Raw genomic sequence first — 27,045 nt, 5'->3', positions numbered from 1 at the left:
CAGCGTCTCTTGATGCCTGTCACCATTGCAAATTAAGCCGTTTTTATTATTTTACAGTCTGCCGGCCATCAAGCCAGACGGTTATGTAACACAGCAGATATGTGCAACTCTAATGTTTAAGGTTGAAAGAAGGGACGAACATGAAGTACGACTAAAAGTGCAAAATACTAAAAAGTCTGGCTCAATCTACAGTAGACCTTATATTAATGAGAGCAGGGTGACTCCACATGCCATTATCTGTCCTGCAGCTAAATAAATCCCATCTAGGTCACTCACAGCCAGCTGACTGCCATGATACAGTATGTGTGTGCATAGCATGGAGCAATTGGGAACATGGCTGTCAATGTCCTAAAATGACGCCCCAAAACATTCATGAGAAATACCACTGGTGAATCTTTCTCTATTTTACATTTTGCTTGTATGGAGATGGAGCCATCGAGCAGGTTTTTATTTGCTGTCTGCAGTGATATCATGCTTCACACTCACAGCAACAATCAATCACCCCTGTGCCTGTATCACTGTGATCACGCCTGGCATATTCATCCCCCCTGCTTTTACTATACTAAGAGAAGCAGGTGGTTAAATAGGCTGTTTAGCTCTTTCTATGAAGCATCATATTCACTGATCAAATGACTCAAGAAGTCATATAATTTAATACCTTAAATGCATCTCCGAAAAGAAAAAAACAACGGAATTCATCCAACAATCTCAGATGATGATCCTCCAAAAAATCCCTTTGAGAGCAAAACTCTAAGGATGAGTCACAACTCAGCAACTGTGCTTGCTTTCAATGCCAGCACTCAGACTTAAAGAGTTTGTTTTATTCCTTCACCAAATGTGAGATATCTCTTTCTGGAAATAAACACTTCCATCTCAAAGATTGAAAGTCATTTTCTCTGTTTGCTGTTGGCTGTGTATACAGTATATTGCTAATTCAAGCATGACATTTATTCAGCTGTTCCATATACTGTACTTGCATAACCTGCTCCAGATAAGTGTGATACTGAAAGCCCCACATGCATCATGATTTTACATTTGAAGGTGAGCAATATAAGCATTTGAACAGTATTTCAGACACATTCCTCCGTCCTCACTAGAAGTCCAAATAGGTTGTGTTATCGAGCTACATTTTTTACAAACCATATTTACATTTATTCTTAGGAGGCAACGTCCAGTTCTGCAATCAGGTGATGTAGTCTAAAGACAGAGACAACCTGTTATGGTCTAAGTGAATGACACACCCAATGCACACAAGTTGATGATTTTTCAGTGATATTTATGGTCTTGGTCTTGGTCTTGTCATGGTCTCGCACTGCCTTGGTCTTGGTCTTTACTCGGCACTCATGGAATAATCTGTCAGGAATTTACTGTTGCATAATAATCTACATGAACAATGTCACACTTGTGTTTCCTGCAGATTTACTATACCCACATGTAAAGCCTCTAACGTCAGAGTAAATGCACCATATTGAGCTTCTCTGATTGGTTTCATTCAAATCTCGATTTACAGATTCTGCTTAAAAAATGTACAATCTGTAGTCACTGGACTGGGACTAAACTTCAGTACGAGCATGTTCTGGTGTCTGTTTGTATTACATTTGTACCTTGAGTAGAATTGATCATGTACGTATCATCAGGCTTTGGTGTATGCTGGAAAAACCTGTCCATGTGTAGAGCAAAAAACAGGCAGAATGTAATTCACGGACGTGCGAGAATCTGACATCAGATGGAAGTCGGTTATGGCCAACCACTGGCTTCCAACGTCCAGTGTTGAAAAATGAAGCTGATGCAGAAGTGCAAAATCCTGCAGTTTTTTGAGCGTCCACTTGAGGCAGGCTAAGGAAGCAGTTGAAGTCACATACACAACTAGGCAAAAACCGGGGTGCATTTTTTGAAAACACATCCGTTTTGATTTCATGAAGGATAAGCCGTTATTCACAAAGAGGTGTGTAGCTGATCTGTTTTACAGGTGGGCACAGTTTACAGGTTAGGTCATGAGGCATAAAACCTGCCTCAACTACAACTCTTAGACATCTTAGGTTGACTGAAAGTTAGGTTGAGAGCATTTTCAGTGATGGATGGAACTCCCTGCAGTTACTGATGAGTGACATCCCTCAGGCTTTGTCCATTAATATTTACAGTCTATACTGGCTACACAAGAATTAGGCTAAATAAAAATTGGCCAGATGCTTAAATTGTTCTCAGACAATAGCCGATAGCACAAATTCGTGGATAATAATAATAATAATACATTTAATTTGTAACGCACTTTACATTTTTGCAAAAAAAATGTCAAAGTGCTACAGGAATTAAAAAAAATAAAAATTAAATAGAAATAAAAACAAATTAAATCAACTAAGCAACTAACGAAACTAAAAGCACAAGCAGAAGGCTTTGTTCAAAAGGTTGGTTTTTAGGGCCCTTTTCAAGTCACTTTTACACAAAATCAAGTTTTTCACCATTTCAACCGAAATAGGCTATTCCCTTTTTCCCTTTTCATGAAATGGCTCCCCTTTAAATGCTTTTGCTAAATGCTTGCTATTCTAAAAATAAGCTAAAAAATATTTTAAGTCACATTTAAAGAACTAGCCTAATTAAACTGCAATTTTAGATACACCCTGTAGAGAGATAATTAAGCTTTTACAGCTCAGACTCTCCACATGACACATACCTCCTCTCTCTCTCTCTCTCTCTCTCTCTCTCTCTCTCTCTCTCTCTCTAATAGTCAGACTCTCTGAGCGCTGACAAGAAAAGGAGGAAGCGGAGGGAGAGCAGCGCGACGGACAAAGATAACTTCAGACAAAACCCACCGAAAGCTGACATTCACACACTTCCATTTGAACCTGCTCTACTCGGAACGTCACAGTTAACGACTTTTTTTGCAGCCGCAGACGACGCATTTTGAGACGCCAGCAACTCCTCTCGTTGGTTTCGGGTGAAGTAGAGGTTAAAAGACACCCCGCACAGGTAGTCGGAGAATGGCAGACTCGGCGGCGGCCAACAGCGACGGGGAGGATGGTCCCCGCGAGCCCATGCGGGGCTTCGCGCGCCAGGGAGCCCTCCGCCAGAAGAACGTGCACGAGGTGAAGGACCATAAGTTCATCGCGCGCTTCTTCAAGCAGCCCACCTTCTGCAGCCACTGTACCGACTTCATCTGGTGAGGAGATGGAGGGGGCTACATATTGGTTTCACTTGATTAAACACTTGAATTTGTGCTTTTTAGAGGAAGGAAAATGATAAACATGTTGTGTACTGATTTGAAAAATGACACATTCAATGAAGAAATCAGTGGGTCTTTCAGGTAGTAACACATAGGACAAGTTAAGCTCAGGTTATTTAATGAGTTAATGACAATTTAAATGAGAAAACAGGTGAGATGACGCCTATTTATTTGACAAAATGGCTGTAGTGTTATATAGTGTTACATCATTAAATTATGGCAGGAATAAACAAAGTGGGAGTGTTGAACCAGTTGCACAGATTCCTCAGAATAAACATTGATTTCATCTTTATTCCTGCACTTGTTGATGCTATATCAGCAAAGGAGGGAAGACGGAAAAGATATGTGGGCTGCTCCAATAAAAAAAAAAGAAGAAGAAGAAGAAAAGCAATATCTGCAGACCTTTTGTTTAGTGCTATTGCCTATTGGTAGGCAGAGGAATGGAGAGAGAGGTTGAGATGAAACACGTCCAAAAAAAGAGACCCAGTAGGAAAGGAGTGAAACGCTGCCAGGAGGAATAACTTGAGCGGCAACAAAAATGTGCTTCACACACAAACACTGACACTGCTTTCCTCCTCCTGCTGCTACTCTTCTATTCCTCCTCCTCTCTTCATCATCTCCTCTGCAGACATGCCACCATGCAGCCCACCAGGGTTTACTAGACAGTGACTGCGCTCGGGTTATTAAATGAGTTTCCGGCTCTAGGTTGGCCTAATTTGTCCCGTTTATTATTATCTGCACTGTGTGCTATTCCCAAATCGGACATTATTTAAGGCCTATGATGGGCTTTTTTAATTTGTGAATGGCTAAATGGTTTGACCTAGAAGACTGTGTGTGTATGTGTGTGTGCGTGAGGGAATATAATGGGATGGTCTCACTGGTTGTAAATACCTCTAAATAGAAGAACACTGTGCACCCTGTGTAAGTGCTTGACCTGTTTAGACCAACCATCCATCCATCTATCCATCCATCTATCTATCTATCTATCTCTCTATCTGTCTATCCATAATGAATAAAAGCAATCAGAGCACTGCGTGATTTCACATCCCTACAGATTATTTTGCCGGAACATGCAAATGAGCAAGGCTCAAGTTAAGTTCACTTGTGTGTGTGCATGAGTGTTCTTGTGTGTTTGTGTTTGTGTGTTTGTACGAACCTGCAGGCATCCCGGCATCCTCCATACCATTGACTAGGTGTGGTTGACCATTTTGCCTCGGGGCGGCTGCAGCCGTGCCTAACACGACAGCATGGTCGAGCGTGTTTGTGTGTGGGCCTGTGTTGACCTCGGCATACTCACTGCTGTGTTCATAGATTAATCGAACGTTTGTTGCTTGCCCGTGTACTACTGTACTGTTAAGTTGGTGCATTTTTTAAATTTTCTGATCTTTGGAACGGAAAGCTTTTGCGCTCCACAGAAACTACAGATAGTTTTGACATGTGCCTCCATGCAAATGTCTGAAAGCAAGACAGAGAAGGTTTCAGAATACCTTTAAGTGTGTGTGTGTGTGTGTGCGCGCGTGTGTGTGTGTGTGCGTGTGTGTGTGTGTGTGCGCGCGTGTGTGCGTGTGTGTGTGTGTGCGTGTGTGTGTGTGTGTGTGTGTGTGTGTGTGTGTACACGTCTGTGCCTGTACAATGTTTAACCTGTTTTCTGTGTATGTTCTCTCGACAGGGGTTTTGGCAAGCAGGGATTCCAGTGTCAAGGTAGGTGGATTAAACTACAACACACGCACGCATGCACACTCACACACACACACACTCACACACACACACACACACCTTTTGGAATTTGAATTTCTGTCACTTCTTAACTCCCGTCTTCCTATTTATTTCTCTTGGAAATCTTTCATCTACTTTTCTTTCTCCTAAGATTTTGAGCTTTTTTTCATTTTAAAAGTATCTACTTTAAAAATCTGGATTATAAATCGCACCGTACAGAAGACCCTGTTTTTACTCAAACCCCCAAAATGATGGGAAATTTGCAGGAGTGCAGTGTTTGAAAGGGGCTGAAATGTTGCCTAACGTGTCATTCAAACTCCCTGATGTGCATTTTTTTCTTCTTCCCCAAGGCAATTCATTCCAAGAACATGAACCTCTTACCCTCAGTAAGAGTCGCAATAATACTGACGGAAAGAAAGAATGGACCACTGATTTTGCTATGTATGTGTGAAGAGAGGGTGTGTACATAAATGGATCATCAAAAGTTTTTGGGTCACTGCAGCTGTGGATTTAGCTTTTCATATGAATAGAGCCATCTAAAACGAGTGGGAAAAGTCTCTGTGGGAAAAACACATAATGCAACAGAGACAAGTCTGGAAGTGGAGGCAGGACTGTGGTGCTTATTTCTTGGTGAAGCATGCTGTAGGTGTAGTTTAAGCTATTGATGGAAGGAAGGTGAACCGGGATGTTGAAGGAAGTGACTCAGCCTGAAAGACTTTTCCGCTATAAACTCAAAACTGTATTTATGTAAAAATGTGTCAGAAAAAAAAAAAAAAAAAAAAAAGACAGATTTTTCTCACCTAACATATTGGCTCTTTAAGAAGTGTCCAATACAAGAATCCTGCAACTTAAGCAACTTAATAGAATTCCATTTCTAATAAAAAGTTGTGATGCAGGTACAGGCTTGATTCTTCAAATTTTTATGACATTTCAGCCAGTAGTCAAAGTCATTAAATGTCAGAGTCATTAAGAGATGCGAGGATTGGCTGAATTGGCATGAATTAGATAAAATTGCGACATTTTAACTTCCTGGAAGGACTGACAACCGCATTTGAACTTCCTATCCTGAGCATGCCTCTGAGAAAAAAAGACACTTGAATACGGGTCAACTGTGAACTGTATTGTGTGCATGACTTCTATTTAGTGATACATTCTGTCACAAAGCTTAAAATTGAACTGCCTTTTTCCTTTAACCACGTATAAGTTAGATAAAAGGAGAGGTTAGAGTTTTGAATCAGCTCATCAACATCATGCTGATATTAATTGGTCCATAACAAAATGTAGAGTCCTTTGTGTCATTTCACAGAATAAGGCATCAGCCCTGTAGTTATGGTGATGATCGACATGCCTCTAACGGCTAAGAAAACTTGATCTGCTTTGCCTTAGTGTGTTTGCTCATGTGTTGCACAGAGACAGATTCAGCATCAGCTCTTGAGCCGTATATGAAATGACTGAAGCTATTACAGAAACATCATAATGGATGAAAATGCTGAGGTGCTTTGGGCTTTTGTGTGTGTGTGTTTTTTTTGTTTTTTTTTTATCAGTTTGCTTCGAGTCCGTCTTATCCACTTGTATTAACATCTAACTGGATATGAAGGATTTTTCACGTCTCCTAGCAACAGTGAAATATTCAGATGCAGCTGTCTATATGCTGCAGGATGGGAGAGATGCTGTTTGGCACAGCGGTGGTTTAGGTGTAATTAGTACTTGTAACGGGGTCTATAGTGTCTTTAGGGGAGGCATCCGCTGCTCTGCGGGGACCCTCGCTGTGTGTCTGTAGAGGAAGCTGTGCGCTTGTAGGTGTTGTGAACCTTTTCACTCCACCAGCAGGGCTCTGGACAGAGCACTGCTGGACTGATGGAGGAGTGTGAAGGAGAAATGATTTCACATCCAAAATTTCAGATCTCGCTCCAGCTGGTGCCAAAAATAACCTATTTGTGTTTGACTGTGTGTGTGTGTGTGCGAGAGTGACTGGGCACTTAGCAACAGTTTGCCACTTACCTTCCTTTATCAGGTGTATGTTTTTGTGTGTGTGTGTGTGTGTGTGTGTGTGTGTGTGTGTGTCCTGAGTTGCACTCTGACATGGTGGTACGTCTGGAGCAGAGTATCACTTGCCTAAAGCTCAGGGAGAAAGGGAATTCCTCTGCAAGGTCACACACACACACACACACACACACACACACACACTGAGTCACCAGTCACTGATGTCACAGAGCTAAATTGAGGGATGTAGGTTTTTTTGTGTAAGCTAAGCTGTAATAAGTACTATAGTGTATCATTGGAAACATTTACAATAACTTTTTTATTACAGGAAAAAGGTTTTTTTTTAGACTTCTGTATTAATAGTTCAGACATACTAGTCTGCCTGTTTCCATGTCTTTGACTTAAAGGTCAAACCATCAATATGACCTGGGCCTCTGTATCTAATACGTAGTGTATCGTGAGGTTGTGGGGAACGCACAGCCCAACAGTGTGTGCTACACTGATCTGTCTGTCATGAGAGAATCAGTATTTTGGAACTTGAGTGAACAAATGAGTGCAATGAGCGTCTCACATGCTGTCTACGCAGCGTGGGCAGTAATATAAACCCTCCTGGGGCAATTTTTGGATGCTCAGAGAAAACTATTCTGAAACCCTTTTACACCTGGTAGTACAAGTGAGCAAGTGGATAAGACGGACTCGAAGCATGTACGGTAGTTTCACATGCGTCTCCAGCGAATACTTTTGATAAATCACATTTGTGTAAAAAAAACAACCACATCACACTCATATGCACTATCAAACCCCTGCAGATGGTCCAAAATGCAGCAGGACGACCGCTCTTCAACCTACCTAAAAGAGCACATGTCACTCTGCTGTTCATCTCCCTACACTGGCTCCCAGTTTCTGCTCGCATCTAATTTAAAACCCTGCTGCTCGCTTACAAAACAGCGACAAAAACGTCTCCTCCTTACCTAAACTCTATAATCCAGGTCTACACTCCCTCCCTCCTGTACCCACTCAATCTGCCATGAAAGGCGTCTAATCCAACGTTCACAACAGGGCCCTTTGTCGCCCCCCCCCAGTGGTGGAAGGAACTTCCAAACTCCTTTCGAGTCCCTTTGCACCTTTAAGAGAAAGCTAAAGACCCATCTCTTTCATGAACACCTACGAACTTGATGATGATGATAATGATGATGGTTTTGATATTATTGATGATGATGACAGAGACAATTGTTTTGATGATACTGAGTGGAACGCTCAAGAACAGCCATCCATGTAGTGCATTGCCTGTCAGCACCTGTGTGTCCGATCGGACTCAAGGCTGTTTGTTTGCACTTTCTAGACTTTCTGTATCGTTGCTTGTGTTAGTCTTACTCTAAGCGTCTGCTAATTGACTTGTAGAATTGTAGAACATATAAACAAATAACGGGTAAAAAGCCAGAGTGACAGTGTTAGAGAAGTGATAAATAAGTAGCTGTGTTAGATCTAAAGGTCAAAAGTTATTAAAGTCATTCAAAAAAACTCAACGTCAACGAGAAATAGCCTTCCTTAAAATGCCTGCTTGTTTATAGCATTGTTACAGTTGTTCCTCTTGATCTTGATTCTGCCTTGTCATGGTTGAAATAAAGGGAAGTTTCATTTTTTTAGAATGACTGGCTCTACTACACTCTAGATGTGTGATGAAACAGTTTATTTTATGTTGACAGATCAGATACTCTGACTCAAAGCAATAAATATCCATTCTGAAAGAACAAGCTCGTCATGAAACATTTTGTGCACTTACAATACATTTTTATTCTAACAAGCTCCACGAGCAGAAACGTGGTAAAACTAGGATCAATATTGGAGATGCTTTTAAACAATAGAGACGTTTGAATACAGAAAGGTTTACAGAACAACGCAGAGGTGGCTAAATTCTGAAGTTGAGTTTCCACGACATGGCAACCTGCATGCAGCTCTCTTCTATGTTTTGAATTTGGACTGCAGTACCCATTTTAAACACTATGTCTCAGAGATATTGCTCCTTTAAACTAAACTTGCAATAACTTACAGGACCATCCATTTTTTTTGACCTGCATGTTTTTAAGTTGATTGTTTCTGGGTGTTGTATATTGTGTAACTCTGTATACTGTTGAACTGGTCAGAGCAGCCTGTTGTTGTAGCTGTAAACAGTAAACTGTAATACTTCAGTAAGAATGTGTGATTTCACAGACTCAGCTTGTTTTATGTTATATGGTGTTAAAAATAATGTGCATATGAGTTTTGATATATTTCATACTTCTATGTCTGCATGTGCTTCGTCACCAATTAACGAAGCTAGCGAGCACTTTGTTCCTTAATGGCAATTGTGCCTAACTGGGTGAGCTCTAATGCTTCCATGTGGTCGGATGTGTGTGCCCACGTTCCCTAAATGAGTGTAGTAATAATGAGTTGGGTTTCAGCATGTAACAGGCTGTTGAGTGTCCTCAACTGTCTCCTCACGGACTTAATGGACAAATTACCCTTTTAGAGAACTTGAGAGAGATGGAGAGCAGGCTGAGTGGCAGGGAGTTTGAGAAACATGACGAATGGGGGAATGAGGATGGAAAGAGGGACAAGACGACTGAGAGGAGAAAATTAAATACGTGAAAGAATGCAAAAGAAGATGCGAGAGGGAGGAAGAGAGCAGAAAGGAGAGAGAGAGAGAGAGAGAAAATGAGGGGGTGGAATTCATCGAGGGAAGAGACAAAAGGGGGAGAAAGTGAGTGGGAAGGGCGTAGGAAGAAGAGGAAGATTACATGCGATTTCCTTGAAAGTCCATAAGCTCATAGCAAGTGCAGGAAAAACAGAAGGGTGTGAGACGTGTGTCCGTCGAGGGCAGTAGCTGAAAAGTGCTGTCGCCTCCTGGGTGTTAAATGTAACATGATGTCATGTAAAATTCACGGCCAACGAGAACGTACAATTAGCGAGAGAATCTCAGGCAGAAAAAAAAATGAATTGACGAAGGAGGAGAGAGACGAAAAGGATGATTTCATGGCAAAAAATGTAAGATGCACCCACATGTGTAAATTCTCATTACAATATTCAGCCACCATTCTCTCCAGCATCCTTCATTTCTTCTTCTCAAAGTATATATTCCAGTGCGAATTAGGCTATTGCCGATGAAGCCATCAAAACATTTTTTTTTTTTTTTTTTGCATTTTGAGAGTGCTCCAAAACGGCACAAAACTCAAGTGGTTTGTTCCTGCAGGCTGTGAACAAGAACATGGATTCTGTTTTAAAAAAAAAAAAAAAAAACGAGGCTGATGGTTGAAAATGAATGAGAAATGTATCTCGGAATGGCACTCGAGCCGAGAGGTGGTGGGTGAGATTTTTTTTTTATTTTATTTTTTTGCTATGCAGAGAAGATAATGGAGTTAGAAAAGAGGTGAGAGGGAAAGGAGAGAGAGATATAACAGTGTAGGAATGGAGTGTAAATGGCACCTAAAACAAGCCATAAAGGTGTTGTTTTCTACACCTATTAGCATTCTTTATAAGTAGAAATGTACTGTGTGCATTTATAACGAGCTACATTCGCGCTTGCCTTTGACTGATGGCATCTTTTGTGTCGAGGTTTAATCGGGCGCCTCTTGCTTTCATCTGAAAAAAAAAACAAAAAAAACCCATCACGCTGCTGTTGGGCACAGCGCCCGCAGCTCCTCTGGATTCAGATAACATGTTCTCTGCCTTTTTCATGAGCCGATTCAGGTTCAAACCAGTTAGTGAACGTTTGCAAACATCTGTGTCTGTTGGTGCTGGTGAACGCAGCTCAGGTGCTTCTGCAACTCTAACCTGTGCGTGTGGGTGGGAGATCTACGGATCTAAACCCTGCCTCCCACACACACACACACACACACACACACACACACACACACACACACACACACGCGCAGCACATGCATACACAAACACATGTTGAGGTGCATCATAGGGATCCTGAAGGAAAGGGAAATAGATGAAACATTTCTGACTCCAATCTTTTTTTCTTCCAATCCTTTGTACTCTTAGATTCCCAGGTTTCTTTTGACCCAAAGCTCTATCCTTTTTTTTTTTTTTTTTTTTTTTTACTTTCCTTGATTTTTCTTTTATTTTCCTTCACTTCTTCACCTTATCTTCTTGGCCACCTTCTGTTCTTTCGAGGTCCTTCTGATCTCTGGTCATCATATACTGACCCTTCTTTCCTGCTTTCCGCAGCATGTGCAGACACACATGCTGCCTTAACATCTTTTAGACCAAGGGTCATCAACTACATTTGTACATGGGCCAGCTTTTTTCTTGACAGACACTCTGGGGGCCGGACAAAATATGCTTGCACATAAGCCTGACAGCTGACAAGCCTGATGGGAAGAAGTTGGTGTCAGAGGGGAAATGTAATTTCTCCCATTACCTGATGCGAGTATTTCAGCCTTATCATTTTATCAATATGTTTATTGTTTAATCACCTGAGATCATTTATGCTCGGGGGGGGGGGGGGGGGGGGGGAATCACTTTTTAAAGCATTCAACTGATTACAATAGAAAACCTACATGCAGCAAAATTAGACAGCACCTGCAGACAGAGAAAGAAAGTCCATGTAGAGATGGGTACGGGTACTCAGGTACGTCTTCTTGACGTTATTACCCGAGTAACGTTTCATTACTCGCACACCCACGCACGCACGAGTTGTAATAAGCTACAGTAATTTAACTTATTTTGTTATTGATACATGTGTGAGCTTTCTGGGTTTGCCCAACTGAAAGTCCGGCCTTGAACTTGCAATGTAAAAGGGGCTGTAGTCTTCAGCTTTCAGGAATCATGTAGAAACATTGGTACAGTCTTTGACCCCACTACTGACTTAGGCCCCGAGTCCAACCAGCGTTTTTACCAAGCAGAAATGGAGAAAGGTCAAGGAAGGGAGCCATGACTTGTGACTTATTGTTTTAACACAAACTGGAATCTTTCCTGGAACTTATCCGTGAAGGTTTTTTTTATGTGTGTTTATGCCAACTGTGACAGTAATCATGTACATAAGAACAGCTTTCTGGCAGAAAAGAAAAGAAAACAGAGACTGAATATACCTTCAATATTTGACAAGCTGGGAATGAGAACAGTTTGATTCTTTCCTCATCCACTTATTCTATAGTCTTACCCTTCATTATCTTTCTTTTTTTTACATTTCTCCTTCACTCCTATCATCTTAGTTCCTTGTCTCTCCTTTTCTCCAGCGCCCCCCCCCCCCTCCTCCTTTCCCTCCACCTCTTTCTCTCCATCTCCATCTCTCCATCTCCCCCTCTTTCTCTCTAGTGGCTGTGTTGGAAGCTGTGGGCTTTGATGCTTTTATAAATAGCCCAAGTGTTCCACTGAGAGTAGCACCAAATGGGATGGATGGATGGCTGGCTGGATGGTTGGGGGAGTGCAGAGGGGGATGGAAGAGGAGGGAGGGATGAGTGTGTAGGTGTGAAGGGAGAACATTAAACATGAGAAGAGATTAAAAAAAAAAAAAAAAAAAAAAAAAAAGCAACATGTGTTTATTGAGATTACAGAAAGCATTGATCGAGGTATAAAGAAGGGAAACTATGGGGACCTTCCCTATGGTGGTTCAAGAGGCAGAAGGGTGAAACCCCCTGTTTTTGATATTATTTTAAAGGTTTTTATTTTTGAGCTTTGTATGTCTTTATTTCGAGATAGGACAGTGTATAGAGTCAGAAATCAGGAAGAGTATGGAATGATATTCTGGAAAGGAGCCACAGGTCGTATTTGAACCAGGGCCTCCCACTTGGAGGACTACAGTCTCTACATGGCCCCCAGATTTTTATATTTTGTATGTGTATGTGGCTGTTCCAACTTAAATGCTAAGGTCAGCATGCTGACGCCAGCATGAGCAGGTAAAGCGTTACAAATTGAATAATCGTGTTTAATATTTGTATCATGCTAAGAGGTACTTAACACAAGCTACAGCTGAGGCTGTTTTGAATTTCATCATTTGTAGATAAGGACTTTGTTGTTTTTTTTGTGAGCATTCTCATGTTATATAATACTTTTATTCACCCTTTTTTCACGCTCCACCACTGTAGTCCTCAACAACTCCGATAGATACAGCCTCAGTCGGTCTATTGATGATGCCGCATTATAGTGTATTGATTTTTCCTACATTTCTGGTGTGTTTTTCAGACATAACAAACTTGCATCCTAAACAGCTCGTGCTCATGGCACACAACAACATGATGTGAATCATGCAGCCGAGGTGGGAAGACTCCCTCTGATTATTATTAGAGGAGGAGACACTCCTCTGTGTGTGTGTGTGTGTGTGTGTGTGTGTGTGTGTGTGTGTGTGTGTGTGTGTGTGTGTGTGTGTGTGTGTGTGTGTGTGTGTGTGTGTGTGTGTGTGTGTGTGTGTGTGTGTGTGTGTGTGTGTGTGTGTGTGTGTGTGTGTGTGTGTGTGTGTGTGTGAAATGCATTTTTGCTCAAGCGCTGCACCCATCTGAAGCTCCAAATCAGACAAGAGCTGAGTGATGCATGACAAACCACAATCTAGACCGAGGAGTTTTAGTCAAATAAGGTTCCAATAAAAATGCTACAACCAAATCAAAGAGCCAGTCATAAACGGTTAAGACACGTTACAATGTAGTGGAGTATTTAAAATTGTGGCCACAGACTTGAGCAGGTGGGCACGCGTGTAAACTGAGACTATCATGGCTTCGTCTCATGATCATGTTTTTTTCTGACAGTCATTGTACTGTGTTTCCTCCCTTAACTGCTTCCTCTTCTCAGTTTTCAAATGCGGAGGGTGTTAAAGAGCTGGTGTGTGTGTGTGTGTGTGTGTGTCTGTCAGTGTGTGAACATGTTTTTGGGTTGCTGTTATGTGCAAGCTTGCTCATATCTTTCGTTTGGTCTCTGTAGCCTGAAATAACATTAAACAAGGAGAATGCTCGGCTGCTCTTTATGTAGTGTGTCGTAACTTTTGCACAACATGAATGCAAATTGAAAGATTGATTTAATGATTTTTTTTTCTAAATCAATATTTTCTACTTACTCAGAAAAGCAAACTGAATAATTCTCAGTTTCTGTTTTTGAAGGTCAGTGGCGGCTATCTGACGCTTCCACAGGTGTGTGTGTGTGTGTATTTGTGTGACCTAGTCTAATTTTACTTGTCAGTTGGGACTAGCTCCTTTTACTCTGATCTACTTTCCCACATCTGAAGACAGAATTGTGAAGATTGTGTTTGTTTGTGTGTGTGTGTGTGTGTGTGTGTGTGTGTGTGTGTGTGTGTGTGTGTGTGTGTGTGTGTGTGTGTGTGTGTGTGTGTGTGTGTGTGTGTGTGTGTGTGTGTGTGTGTGTGTGTGTGTGTGTGTGTGTGTGTGTGTGTGTGTGTGTGTGTGTGTGTGTGTGTGTGTGTGTGTGTGTGTGTGTGTGTGTGCTTGTATTGACTTTCAGTTACACATTGATACACTATATCTCCTTTAGGGCTTGGTTGTCCTTGCCGCTGACACTTGCGTCAATAGTGACACCTTGGAGACGTGATATTGGGACAGGCCAGACAACCAATGTGGGTCAGACTTGTTTGACAACACTGCCTAAATACACACAATCAAAACAGAATAGGAAACCAAAGCACAAAGATGATGACATTTGACATTGCTTCCTTTTCATATTGACAAAAGTCGACAAATGTACTTGTTCTCATAACTTTAAATAGTTCAGCAAATTTGATCAACTCCAAACTTGAGAGGTAATGATCTTTTTGAGGCTGACCGTAGCTAGGCCTTGGCGATATGTCCAAGACAAATTTCCCATGACACACTATGAACACAATCATAAGAAAAAAACGCTGATAGGTTAAATAGTAATAAGTTAAATAGATTGCTGCTGTGGAGAAAGACTTACTGTCCCAGTGCTGTGTGTTTCCATTCCACTCCAAATGTCAGTAAGCCCGCCCGCCCACCCATATCCCTGCCATATGATTGGCTGTTCGTCAATAATATCTTATTAGCATTACCCATTGGTGTGTCCATTACTTTGGTGTGACCATTACTTTTCTGATAGATGGAATTCAAATCTATTGACTGTACTAATAATAGACAAAGCCACCCAGCCCATTGGTGGTTCCACTTCTTTATTGAAGACATGTTGTTTGTCCGCATGTTCCTTTTTTGGAGAGAGAAAAAAAGGTGCAATTTTTTATCCCTTCTATTGACAAGTGACCTTGCAAGAGCCACAAGTACATGTCCTTCTTTTAAGACGTTTCAGTGCCTCCTTGTTTGTGGGCACATTGGGTTTTCACAAGAAGTGAAAACACAACACACTTCAGTCCTGGTGGCTCAGAAACTTGGAGCAACTACAGACCTTTTGAAAGTTTGAAAATACTGACTCTCGCTGTCGCTCCATTGTTGTTGTTACCCTTAACTATCCTTGACTGTAAACATAACATGGACTTAGAGAGCTGAACTGAACTATACCCTACCCAGGATTACAAAAGATTGGCCAATAGTCTTTACTGCACAGTTTACCTTTTTGTTAAATAGATGTTATAACTGTTATGATTTGAAAAATGTTGGTAAGTATATGTCAGCTCATTAAACCAATCTCTTGTGGGCTGTTGACTATTTTTTCTGCACACTTCTAACACATTTAAAGGTGCAAACTCACTGTGAATCGGTGTCAGTTCCAGGAACTTCCAGTGAGAATCATAGCTGATACGTAACTGTCAATAGCTGCCTTCATCACACAGAGGAAATGGTTTATTGCCTGTGGCTGCTGTTTATGTGGAAACAACCACAGCTCACTTTGGCTGGTTACACAGCATCAATAAAGACCCTATCAGCAGGGTTTGGCTGTTTCTAGGTAACCCGGGTAACACAGGTCTAGTATTTTGATTGAAGTGAAGTTAAATTGTGTCCTGCAGTAATTTTGTTGAAGCTGCACTTTTGTTTAGTTGTATAGTAAGCTGAACATGCTAACTGTATGTCTATATACCATTTCCATAACCAATAGAAGGAAGCAGGGATTTTCTTCTGACTGACGCTCAGGGCGGTACGTTCATGTGCTGTCAGCATGTAGATTGCTGTATTCCAGGTTGCAAGTCCCATGGATATACAGTGCCTGTGAAATTGCTATCACTGCTATTAGATTGATTAGCAACTAAAAACACAATGAACAGCAAAATTCAAGTAACCAGATTTCAACAAATTTGATCGAGAGTCAGAAAACAGCATCATCCAGCCATGTATGAGCTAATTTGGAAATGACAAAGGGATCATGGGGAAGTGTTGCACAATACAATAGTGGAAGATGTAAAGTGGTTGAATGCTGAAGTGGTTAAATTTTGCAGTTCATAGTTGCTCAGTGGAGTAGTAAAATTTAAAATAAATTGTCAGACATCTTACTTTCTGACGATTTACATCTTGGAACATATCAGTACATTTTGTTTCCCATCCTGAACGAGATGTGGGAGGAAATAGTTGTAGTGTGAATATGATGAATGGCTGCTTACATTTCTTGGATAATAGATTGGAAGTATGAACACGTACTTAATATAGCTTTTACTAATTGTCCAGTTTCTCAAATGTGTTTGTGTTTTTTTCTTTAGCGCCTTTAAGCTAATCAGTTATTGTCTTGAGAATGCCATCGAGTGGTACCACTTGTTTTGTCTGGTGGAGGCTGCATCTTGACCTTTTAACCTGTGGTACTTTCAATGCTAGTAATTTTAACAGAGCAAACACAAAACGAAAGTCAAAAAGAAATTCCATTTGATCGAGTCTGGCTCTTTTACTGAAACTGCAGTAGATTCAAATAAAGGTTCCACCCACACCACTCTCCCCACAGTAACACCATTGGCCCTCCTCTTGTCCTTTAGTTAATTACTCCCTTTTCCTACATCTTTGCTTCACTTTGTTTTTATTGCTGGAAAGGTGGGTGATCTACGAATTGAACCTGATCACAAGCACCAGCTGCAATTTGACTCGATGACTCGATGAGCTAAATATCTACAGTAAAACGTGAATCATTTTGTGTAGGTGGGTTGGCCCACCTGGATTACTAACTGCTGGGGGAGAGCTGCTGCCGTGGTGGCTTTGTAAAATGTACTATGATATAATTTCCAGGACAAAGGGTCATTCAGTTTATAGGTGGAGAAAATTTCACAGGCTAAAACTGATGTTAAATCTATGTTTTACTAAAATAGATACAGATAAAGTCATATAAATGTATTGTTTGCACAGCCTGTTCTCTCTCTCAAGCCATCAAATACTGCAGCATGGCAAGTGACCCAGCTCATCCTAATATGAAGCTAGCATCAACTCGTTTCTGGATTTTGGCCTCTAACCTAGTTCCCATCCCTGGGGGTGGGGTAGGGGGGCATAGATCTCATGGGGGTGAAAGGCTTTGTCTGCCCTGAGGTAGTCAAAGTTGGATTCACTGGATTGGTTATGGAAAGGTCTTTTGTTAAGAACAAGTGTGTGTTGGCAATTTATGTTGGGATATTTTTAGGAAAAAGGTTAATTTAATCTGTGATAACAAACATATTGTTTCTTGACATCAATACCTCTCTTTTTTTTAGTGGGGATCCTTGGCGGGAGCTCATCTTTTTTTGGATAAAGTTGGGGCGGGGGGGGGGGGGGGGGGGGCTCTTAGGAAAAATGGTTGGGAACCATGGCTGTTTGGTGATTTCGGCCCTGGAGAATGGAGTTCCATTCCTGCCCTAAAAGAAAATGCTAAAGTTGACTTCTTTTGGGAAGTTGACGTCTTTTAAGTGAAAAGGTCGGACCAAATATTGATAACTCAGGATACAAAATATGCTGCAATTCCCATCCCTGTTGTGGATTCCCATTAGGTATTAATAATATATAAGCGCATTTTATAAGTCAACTACCAAACCATATTCCAATTGCAAAATGTATAGTTTTGGAAGCATACATGAATCCAAACTGAATCAGTTAGCCACATGCTAACGTTTGTGGCCCACCAAAATGAATGAAACGTCAGGTGGTTGTTTGAAAACTCACCAGATGTCTCTTATTCATTATATCTAACTTAACTGCTTTGTATAGAAAGTTATAACTTATGACTTGACTGGAGCCTTCCATGTGCAAAACTGATGCTATAAATTTGTACCTGGGTAGTTGATGGCCACTGACTGAGCTGGTGTGAGTAATTAGTTGGGTAGCGAGAATGTGTTGGGTTAGTGTTGCTTTACGTCGTGTTACTTTGCTGTCGTTGACGTGTTTACAAAAGTGCATTCCTGTTGTAAAGAAGCATTCATTTTGAAGTCTGTTTGTTTCAGGTAAATAGGACTATATATCGCTGTATTGCTGCTGTGTTTGTTTGTTTCAGTGGTTATGTGTCAGCCTTTTACAACCATCCTCTTCAACCGACTGCAAAATGTAAATCATACTGAGAGTTGCTCCATTTATCTCTGCGCGTGTGTGTTGTCTGATGGGGGACTAGCTAACTATGTCACTGTTGCTCCTGAGATACTTTAACTCATTCATCTATGGATGGTAACCTAGCAACAGGGACACGAGCTGACAGGAGTGCAGTGATCCCAGACCTCTTTTTCTGTCTCTCCCTCCATCTGTACGCCTTTTTCTGTCTCTCTCTCCATCTGTACGTCTCTTTCTTTGTTTGACTTTTTGATTCCATTTCGCTCTCGTCGCATCCTTTGCTTAGTCTCTCTCCACCGTCGTCTGTCCCCTGACTTTATTTGTCTCTTTTATACTTTAACTCCAGCAGGCTTTCTGTCTCCCTCTCCTGCTCATCCTTTATTAGTTTCCATTTACTGCCTCCTGTCCTGTTCCTTTTGTCAATAAATGAATGTGATATGGTTGGGTTTGACGGTTCAAGTGCACAAGGACTAAAGTGAACTATCCATTTTGACATCAATGCTTTTCATACTCCTCCTGAACTTCTGTAACCATTGTTCGTTTTCTTTGGCAATATCGAAAGCCTTTTACATCATCAACCTGGGCCTTTTTTAAAACATTTATTTGACCACCAAAACAAAAAATGATCCCTTTTCTTTACATAATAAAACTGTTTTCTTGTGTTTTTATCTAGAAGGTGTCATTCACACTTTCATGTTTTTCTGTCTCGACTTCTGCAATGCCCTTTTCACTTGCCAAATGGCCCTGGCAGGCCTTCAGCTGTTTCAAAATGCAGAAGACTTTTTTTACTTGGACAGGGCTGTACGTACCACTCTTATTTTAGCCGTGCTGCATTGGCTGCCAGTGAAGTTCAAAATCGATTTGAAAGTTCTTTTAATCAGTTGTAAAGCACTTCATAGCTTAGTTCCTGCCAAAGTTTCAAAGCTACAAGGCCCTTTCACCTGAGCGTCTACTGAAGACATCCAACAAAAACCACTTGGCAATGCTGTATATCAAACGTAAAACCAAAGGGGACTGTTCAAAAAAAGATATTTCAAAACCCATTTCTTCCGGCCCAGATAGCCTAGCGGTCCATGAACAGAGGCTGTAGGCTTTGAAGCAGACGGCCAAGGTATGACTCTGACTGTCTGCACTCTGCGCCATGTCATTCCCCACTTTCTCATGCCAGTTTCCTAACTATCGTCCTCTACACAAAATAATCTAAGAAACACTTCTTTATGGTGGCTTTTACTTTAGTTTGATGGGTTGCTCTAGGTTGAGATCAGTTTCTGTTCGTATTTGTCTACAAACATGTACATTTGTACATTACATTTATGTCTGATGGATTTACTCTTCAAGTGCTTTGCTTTTGGTAGTCAAGTATTGTTAATATAAAGCACTTATTATCCAAAGGTGCCATCAGGTGTATAAAGAACACTTTTTTAATACTTACATCTGATCTTGAAGGAGAGAAAGTAAAGAAGCAGCCAGGCAGGCAGCACTTGTTTGTTGCAAAGCATTGAGTGATTTGTTCTTGTCTTGATCTTACATACACAAACTCTTGGTCTTCGTGGTAACCCAATCTCATAAATGGAATCAGCACGCACCAAACGCACTTCCTCCTACATAGTTGGCCAACAAGTTGCAAATGTTTTAAGACTGTGTTTACCCTTATAAAATGTCAGTCTGATAGCTTATAGTAGTGCTGATATTATGGCCTGTTGTATCTGACAAACTGATAACTTTACACTGAGGAGGCTATGCTGTTTTGTTTTGAAGCTTTTTGTAAAAAGTCCAAGTGTGGAAAATCAACAACTGCCAAAAAACAGTTTCATCATGATTGCGGGAGCCAATAAATGTGTTTTTTTTAAGTTAGACAGTGTGCGGGAGTTTACCTTTAAGTTTTTGACGGACACATTGCTCTCCTACGCACCTGTCTTATGAAATAGATGTGCAAGATTTTTTGCAGTCATCAAAGTCTTGTCTGCAAAAATAAAAAACGCTCATAGTTATTTCACACACGTTATTATTTCTCAACATTTGGCCAGTCATAATTAATACATCACTATAACTTTACACAGGCCCTCTGGAATTAGTCAGATGTATCCTGATTAACACAACAAACAGCTAGGTAGCTTGTAGCTTGTCAGTAGATCCATTTGTTTGTTTGTTTTAATCATTGGGTTACTACAGAGGTTAATAAACCAGAGGTCCCCTTAGCTCCAAATCAAACAGACCCAGTGGTTAAAAGTGCTTCCCTGATGATCTTAAAACAGGAAATCATGTGTGTCAGGCTCAGTTGCAGCTAGCTTGTTTTGAAGTGCTAGATTACTTTTTTTTTTTAAAGATAAGGATTCCTTCCAGTTTTCATTGTTTACAAGGTTTTTATTCGGCACGGACTTAAACACAGGTGTCTCCTTTTTAAAAAAGAAAGAAAATATCTTGCTCATTGATTAAAGACATGGAGCTAAAAGCAGTTTCACATCTGTGTTTCCATGACATCAGAAGGGACTGTGAGCTGAGCTGCTGTTAGCTTGTTTGTATTCAAACATGCTAGCTTGTTTCAGGATTGATTCCTTGAGTATAAGATGTTTACCAAGGCATCTTCTCCACCTCTTAAAAATAACTAGCTTTGGTTTTCAAAACCTGTAATAAAGCAGTTTTATAAAAAAAAAAAAAAACTGGTTTCCCTTTGATTATGTTTGTAGTAAGCAGCAGCTAACTAACGCTCAGAAGCTAGCAGCTAACTAACGCTCAGAAGCTAGCTTTTACATTTATGTGTCATGGAAAAAAAGCAGTTGGTCAGCATTGTCAAAAAACAGCAGGCTCTGCTCTTAAAGGTTAAACGGCAGATTTTTAGAAGTAGTTTGATGTGACGTCTAACTGAAAAAGAAATGTAGAAGTTTTGTATTTAACAGCCAAATTATTTTTTATTTTTTTATTTTTCTATGTAAATACTTGCTGCTGTTTTTATCCTGCACTACAACGAGCCAAATGCAACGAAATTTCGTTCTTATCTGCACTGTAAAGTACAAGTTTGAATGACAATAAAGAAAGTCTAAGTCTAAGTCGACGTCGACGTCACTGACAAAATCCTGAGGTGAAGCCCAGGAGATACGAGATAACATAATCCCCCGAGACTTGTTGTATTGTGTAACATTTGTTTCTCATTGCCGAATAATGCCTAACCAAAACATTTGTTTTTCATTATTTTGTTAGTCTGTTTGACTTTGTTGTTCAGCTCTTCAATCTCGGCCCCTGTTCTCTCTTTCTCACTCTCTCGCTCGCTCTCGCCCTCAACCTCTTCATATCAAAGCTCTCTCTCTCTCTCTCTCTCTCTCTCTCTCTCCCTCTCTCTCTGAATTAATGAGTGAATCAGTCGATTGGATAAAACTGCAGGTTGAGGGTTGATGAGTGCTCTTCAGCAAATTAAATGCAGCCAACAGTCACATATACATAAGTTATACACTCGAGCACTTCTATTCCTCTAACTTCTTCTTTCCTACCCTCAGTTATTTTTCTTGCTGTCTGGACCAAAACAGCAGGTAGTGTTTGCGGGGGAGTTAAGAGAGAGAGAGAGAGAGAGAGAGAAAGTGGCAGTGAAGGGGGGAGGGAGTGCGGGAGGAGGGCAGAGAGGAGAGGAGGAAAGTTGATTTACTGTACTGGAGATTACAGGGTTGTGTATTTGTGTGTGCATGTGTGCCTTTCGCTGGACATGTTCAGGTCACACTGTGGAGGTAGATGTACTTCTGTTATGAGAGGAAATTAAGTGCCCTCCACACAAACACTCACAAGCACACACACACAGGAGCACACACCAAAAAAAACAGACGGAGAAAAAGAAGAGACAGACGTTGTTGGTGCAAAGATTACCACCGCAGATGTCTTTATTTTTTTTTAAATCAATCCTTTTTTTCCAAACTCCATATTTCTTTCTCTTCAAATTATAAATTGTCTTTACAAGCAGTACTCAATATTTAATCTCAGTTTTTTTATTCAATTAATTTGCAAAGCACTGACAGATTTTAATTAGCAATATCCTGTACCAAACAGTATAAAAAACTGATAACCAAAGCCAATAGCAATGTTCAAGACTGTGCGAAATTTGCTTTACAGAGTTTATGGGGAACAAATGATGTTTTGTCCTGTGACAGTTAACACACAGTCTTTCCGTCAAAACAAACTAATTGACCCCTCACTCTGTCACTTCAGGGTCACATTTGGTAGATTCCCATTTTCGGCATAATTCTGTTGTCTGTGAATTTGTCTCAGCCAGGATTGGTCAAAAGTTTCTGCTGATTGTAAATGTTTTCTCAGTGCTCGTAAAATGGTTTTGCATAATGTGAATTTGTCTTGAGCTTTTTAGAAGTGTTTAACATCAGCATAAATTAGAGAGAATTTTCCTCGTGCATCACACATTGTAAATGTCCCTCTGTGAACATAGACTACACTGAAGAAATTAAGCAACATTGTAACAAACTGGTCCATGATGCAGACCAGAGCAAACAGACTATAAGTGTGAAAATGCCCCAAATCATACTAACAGCATGACTTACACTAACGACTTTGTTTTGGCATTAAGGCATAGTTTGACACCGTTTCGAACAAAGTTTGATATCAGTCCTCGATCATGGCGATTTATTCTACAGACATGCCTCTGCTTTCTCAAAACCCTAGATTCTGTTTATCACTCTGCTCTTAGATTCATAACCAGAGAACCCTATACCACTCATCATGGTATTCGTCACATGTCTTACAAAAAGCACAAACAGTCAACGGTGGTTTCTGACTGATGTGGTTATCATGCCCAACACACACATAAACAGCAGAAACACTTAGACATCTCAGTGTGCAATTTGCCATGTTGGTCTTCCAATACCATTCACTTATAAGGTTGGTTGTCTTGTAAAATGTAGATAAAAACAGGAAGTGGTGATTTGTCACAACCCCTTATTCGATTGGAAGTAGCACCAAGACAACGTGTCAAATGTTGAAACTGAGAACAACAGCAATATGTTTCCAAAAAGTTGGGACAGCGTCATGTTTACCACTTTCTTACACCACCTCGTCTTTCTTTCTGACAACACTCTCTAAGTGTTTTGTGAACTCAGAGGACCAATTTCTGTAATTTCCAAAGTGTAGACTGTTTTACCAGAAGTTCTTCCAGGTTGCCATTAGCAGAGGCACTTCACTTCCAGCGTCTCATTAAAGGCAGCATTTAGTCTGGCAGCTGTACAAGTGTGAACAAGGCAATTGTGACAAAAATTATGAGCGCTGTGAAATGAAGCAGAGTGACAAACGGGGAGTGCGACGGCAACAGAGAGCGATTAAGAGAGAAAGTAAAGGTAATTAAAAGTGACAGAGAAGAGGCAGATCAATGAAGCAGACAGAAGGAGTGGTATGAAAGGAAAAACTCTGACAGGCGGACGGGCTGTGACGGACAGTTATCTAGAAAAGAGATGGAGTGAATGAAAGGCAGTGAATGAGAGAGAGAGAGATGGAGTGAATGGGAAAGAGGATAAGGGTGGAGGTGTGAGCTGGACCATGTAAAATCATTTTGTGCCAGATTTCTTTCACAGTGCTGGCACGGAGCTGAATCTGAAATCGAACTGAGCGCGAAGGCAGCCAGACTGTAGTGTCTCCTGTTTTCTCTAATTGAATGTTACATAGTATTCTATTGACAGGGGGTAACATACTGTAGCTGATGATCTCAGGTCCAACACCATTACAAGGTACTGTGTCCTCTTTTCACGAGTGTGACAGAATCATTCAATCCTTTTTTTTTTTTTTATGCAGCGCAAAAAATACAACAAAAGATCTACTTTCCTTAGGGAGCGGGTCCCGACCCTCAAAGAGTACCGGTCTCAAAGAGGGACCTTAGAGGTGCTTAGCGGAAGAAACCTCGAGCAGAACCAGACTCCCTCTTGATCTGCCGTGTCCCAATGGGCCCAGAAAGTCTGGCAGACACACTCAATATAACAAAGAGCACGGTGTAGACCTGCTCTTTCTGTAAAGTGTCTTGAGATAACATTTTTTATGAATTGGAGCTACACTGTACAAATAAAGATTTGTCGATTTATTGTAAGTGGAATAGATGGCTTGGCTGAAAGATACAGATAGAGAGAGAGAGAGAGAGAAAGAGAGAGAGAGAGAGAGAGAGAGAGAGAGGGAGAGAAGGCAAGCAAGCAGATCAAAATCAGCAGGCTGTCTTCAACAACAACACGAGATGTCATACATAGGAAGTCAGATATTAGTAAGCTATTAGCCTTGATGGGTAGGAGACTATACTGGTTGGGTTTGATCTCGGTTTTGGTGTCATGGTTCGGTACTAGTTTGGTTCAACGGGAAGTAACAGACAAAAAGTCCACGATGCATATTTCTAGTTTAATTTAGAACTGACAGAAGAACCAGTGAGAGTTTGTTCTATCTTGTGTTATTTAGATTTATGTGTGATAGTAGGAACAGTCTGTCTGTAGTGTCTCAAACATGAAACAAATAAAAACATATAAATATAATGATACATCAGAAGAACTCAGTAACATCTCCTGATCTGAAAATATAAAATACATGCTACATTCTAAAATAGGAATGTGCCTTCATGTATCATATTTATGATTAATGAAGTGTGCGGTCACATGGCTTGAAGTGTCACAGGAGGTCCATCCATCTGCTGTTAGTGAACAGCGGGTGCAGCCGTTATTCATTCTCAATCACTCCTCATTAAAGGACGATTGACAGGCTCATGCGAACACAGGAGATCAGAATGGAAAAAGAAGAGTTGTGATAAAATCGTGATTGTGACCCTGCCATAAAACCACCGTGATGCATTTATTCAGCGTCGCCCACCCATAAGTTTCTAATGACACACAACTCTGTGAACCTGAAGCTTTCCCCACACAGCTTATTCCAAGAAGCTGGCGGGTCTTGTAGCTCAGCTGTGCCATCGTGCGTTATTGTCCTTCTTTCTTTGTCAGTTTTGTTGTTGTCTTCTTCTTCTTCTTCTTTGTTTAATAGCAGTTTGTTAACAGTTACTGCATTACCCCCGCCTGGATACTTGGGTACTGCCATGTGTGACTGTCTTTTTCTCCACTCATACGTCTAGCAAATGATAGCAGAACTTTATTTTATGAAACAATAAAAAAAAAGAAAAGAAAGAGGGAATATGAATCAATCATTCAAATCGAATCAAATCATGGATCCAAATGGAATATGTAAAATTTTTGCCGCTCTAGTTCTGTAACAAAATTGGTTTAGCAGGAACATTTGACAGCCACACACTCGTAGTGAACATACTGCTCATGAGCTGTCAGTGTGTGAGCTCACAAACACTTTGAGAGAGTGTGACGCGAGTGGAGTGAAATGAAATGGCCAAGTGTCGCTCTCCGCTGTGATGGCCTCGGTTCTCAGGCACAAATATGAATTAGAAACGTCCACGTTATTAATAAACCACAACGAGTATAATTAGAGTTAAGAAATGCGGTCGGTCAACGTGACAGATCTTTCGACATCTGATTCAAACCTGTTTTTGTGAAATTGTAATAGATTGTTTTGTTTACACTGCCTGTTACATGTCCTGCGATCGGCACCAGCGAGAGGTCACACTTTCCCTGCCAAGTGAAATCCTCTGTGTTTTTTCCCCTCCCTGTAAAAGACGAGCTGCATCAACAGGAAAAATGATAGATACAGAGCTGGAGGAGGAGAATAGAGAAGGAGGAGAAGGAGAAGAAGAAGAAGAAGAAGAAGAAGAGAGGATTGAGTGATGGAAGAGAAAGAGAAAGAGGAGGAGTGATATGGGTGTGCTGACTCACTCTGACCCTGCTGCCTGCTTCACCAGCAGCATCGTGCGTATTTATACATCGGCGTAGGCTGTTCGGCCCCCTTATATAAGGCCTTAAACACACACACACACACACATGCACACATCGAAAGGGGAGGTGCCCAAGGTGAATGGCATGTTTTGTTCGGATTATTGACTTTCTTCCTCTTGCTTTTTCTTCTCTATCATCTGGCTCTCCTTCCCCCTGTTGCATCAGCTTCTTCTTTGAGTCTTTCACCTCACTCGACAGGATGTTTCCTGTTCCTCGAGACCGTAGGAAGAGCAAGAAACAGAAACGGGAGCAGCAGTCTGGCCTGCTCAGACCTGGCTCCTCGCTGTTTAGACACTGTGCCAGCTCCTCTGCCAGGCGGTGGTCAGGGTGAAGATCTGATGGAGAGGTTTCTGTAGTCAACTCGGTGAACCCAGTCATCTTATGTCTCGGTTAGCAAGGAAACAGGTTATCCTGTCGATAAAAGTGGGTGTTCTACCAGGGAACACTTTGTGTGTGTGTGTGTGTGTGTGTGTGTGTGTGTGTGTGTGTGTGTGTGTGTGTGTGTGTGTGTGTGTGTGTGTGTGTGTGTGTGTGTGTGTGTGTGTGTGTGTGTGTGTGTGTGTGTGTGTGTGTGTGTGTGTGTGTGTGTGTGTGTGTGTCAGTCGTACACTGTAGCTGATGTACTACTACAGCTGTAGATTAATAAATGTGACTAACTAGAGAGCTCCATCACACTGAGTACCAAACCTGACCTCGGAAAATGACAGTATCTAAATCAGGGACATCACAGCATGCCTCTGCGTCTCTCACACACACACACACACACACACACACACACACATGCAGTACACACACATTGATATCCACACTCACATCCACCCGCAACTCATTAGAGAAAACAGATATGTATAATATCAACAATATGCCAACAATTCAAGAACAGGATATACTGGTTCACTGAAAA

General features: G+C 41.0%; 1 protein-coding gene across 1 annotated transcript in view; it reads left to right on the top strand.

Annotated features, from left to right (window-relative positions):
* Positions 1-2,730: 2,730 nt before the first annotated feature.
* The window catches only part of LOC109993844 (protein kinase C beta type), an 80,547-nt gene continuing 56,232 nt past the window's right edge, over positions 2,731-27,045 (top strand). The window contains exons 1-2 of the mRNA XM_020646940.3: positions 2,731-3,157; positions 4,890-4,921. Coding sequence (XP_020502596.1) covers positions 2,979-3,157; positions 4,890-4,921 — 211 coding nt within the window. The 5' untranslated portion in view covers positions 2,731-2,978. The remainder of the gene's footprint in view (positions 3,158-4,889; positions 4,922-27,045) is intronic.

This window comes from Labrus bergylta, chromosome 16 (assembly GCF_963930695.1).
Source record: "Labrus bergylta chromosome 16, fLabBer1.1, whole genome shotgun sequence".
In the NCBI taxonomy this organism is placed as follows: Eukaryota; Metazoa; Chordata; class Actinopteri; order Labriformes; family Labridae; genus Labrus; species Labrus bergylta.
The sequence above is the reverse complement of the archived record's forward strand: the minus strand, read 5'-3'. Positions and strand labels throughout refer to the sequence as shown.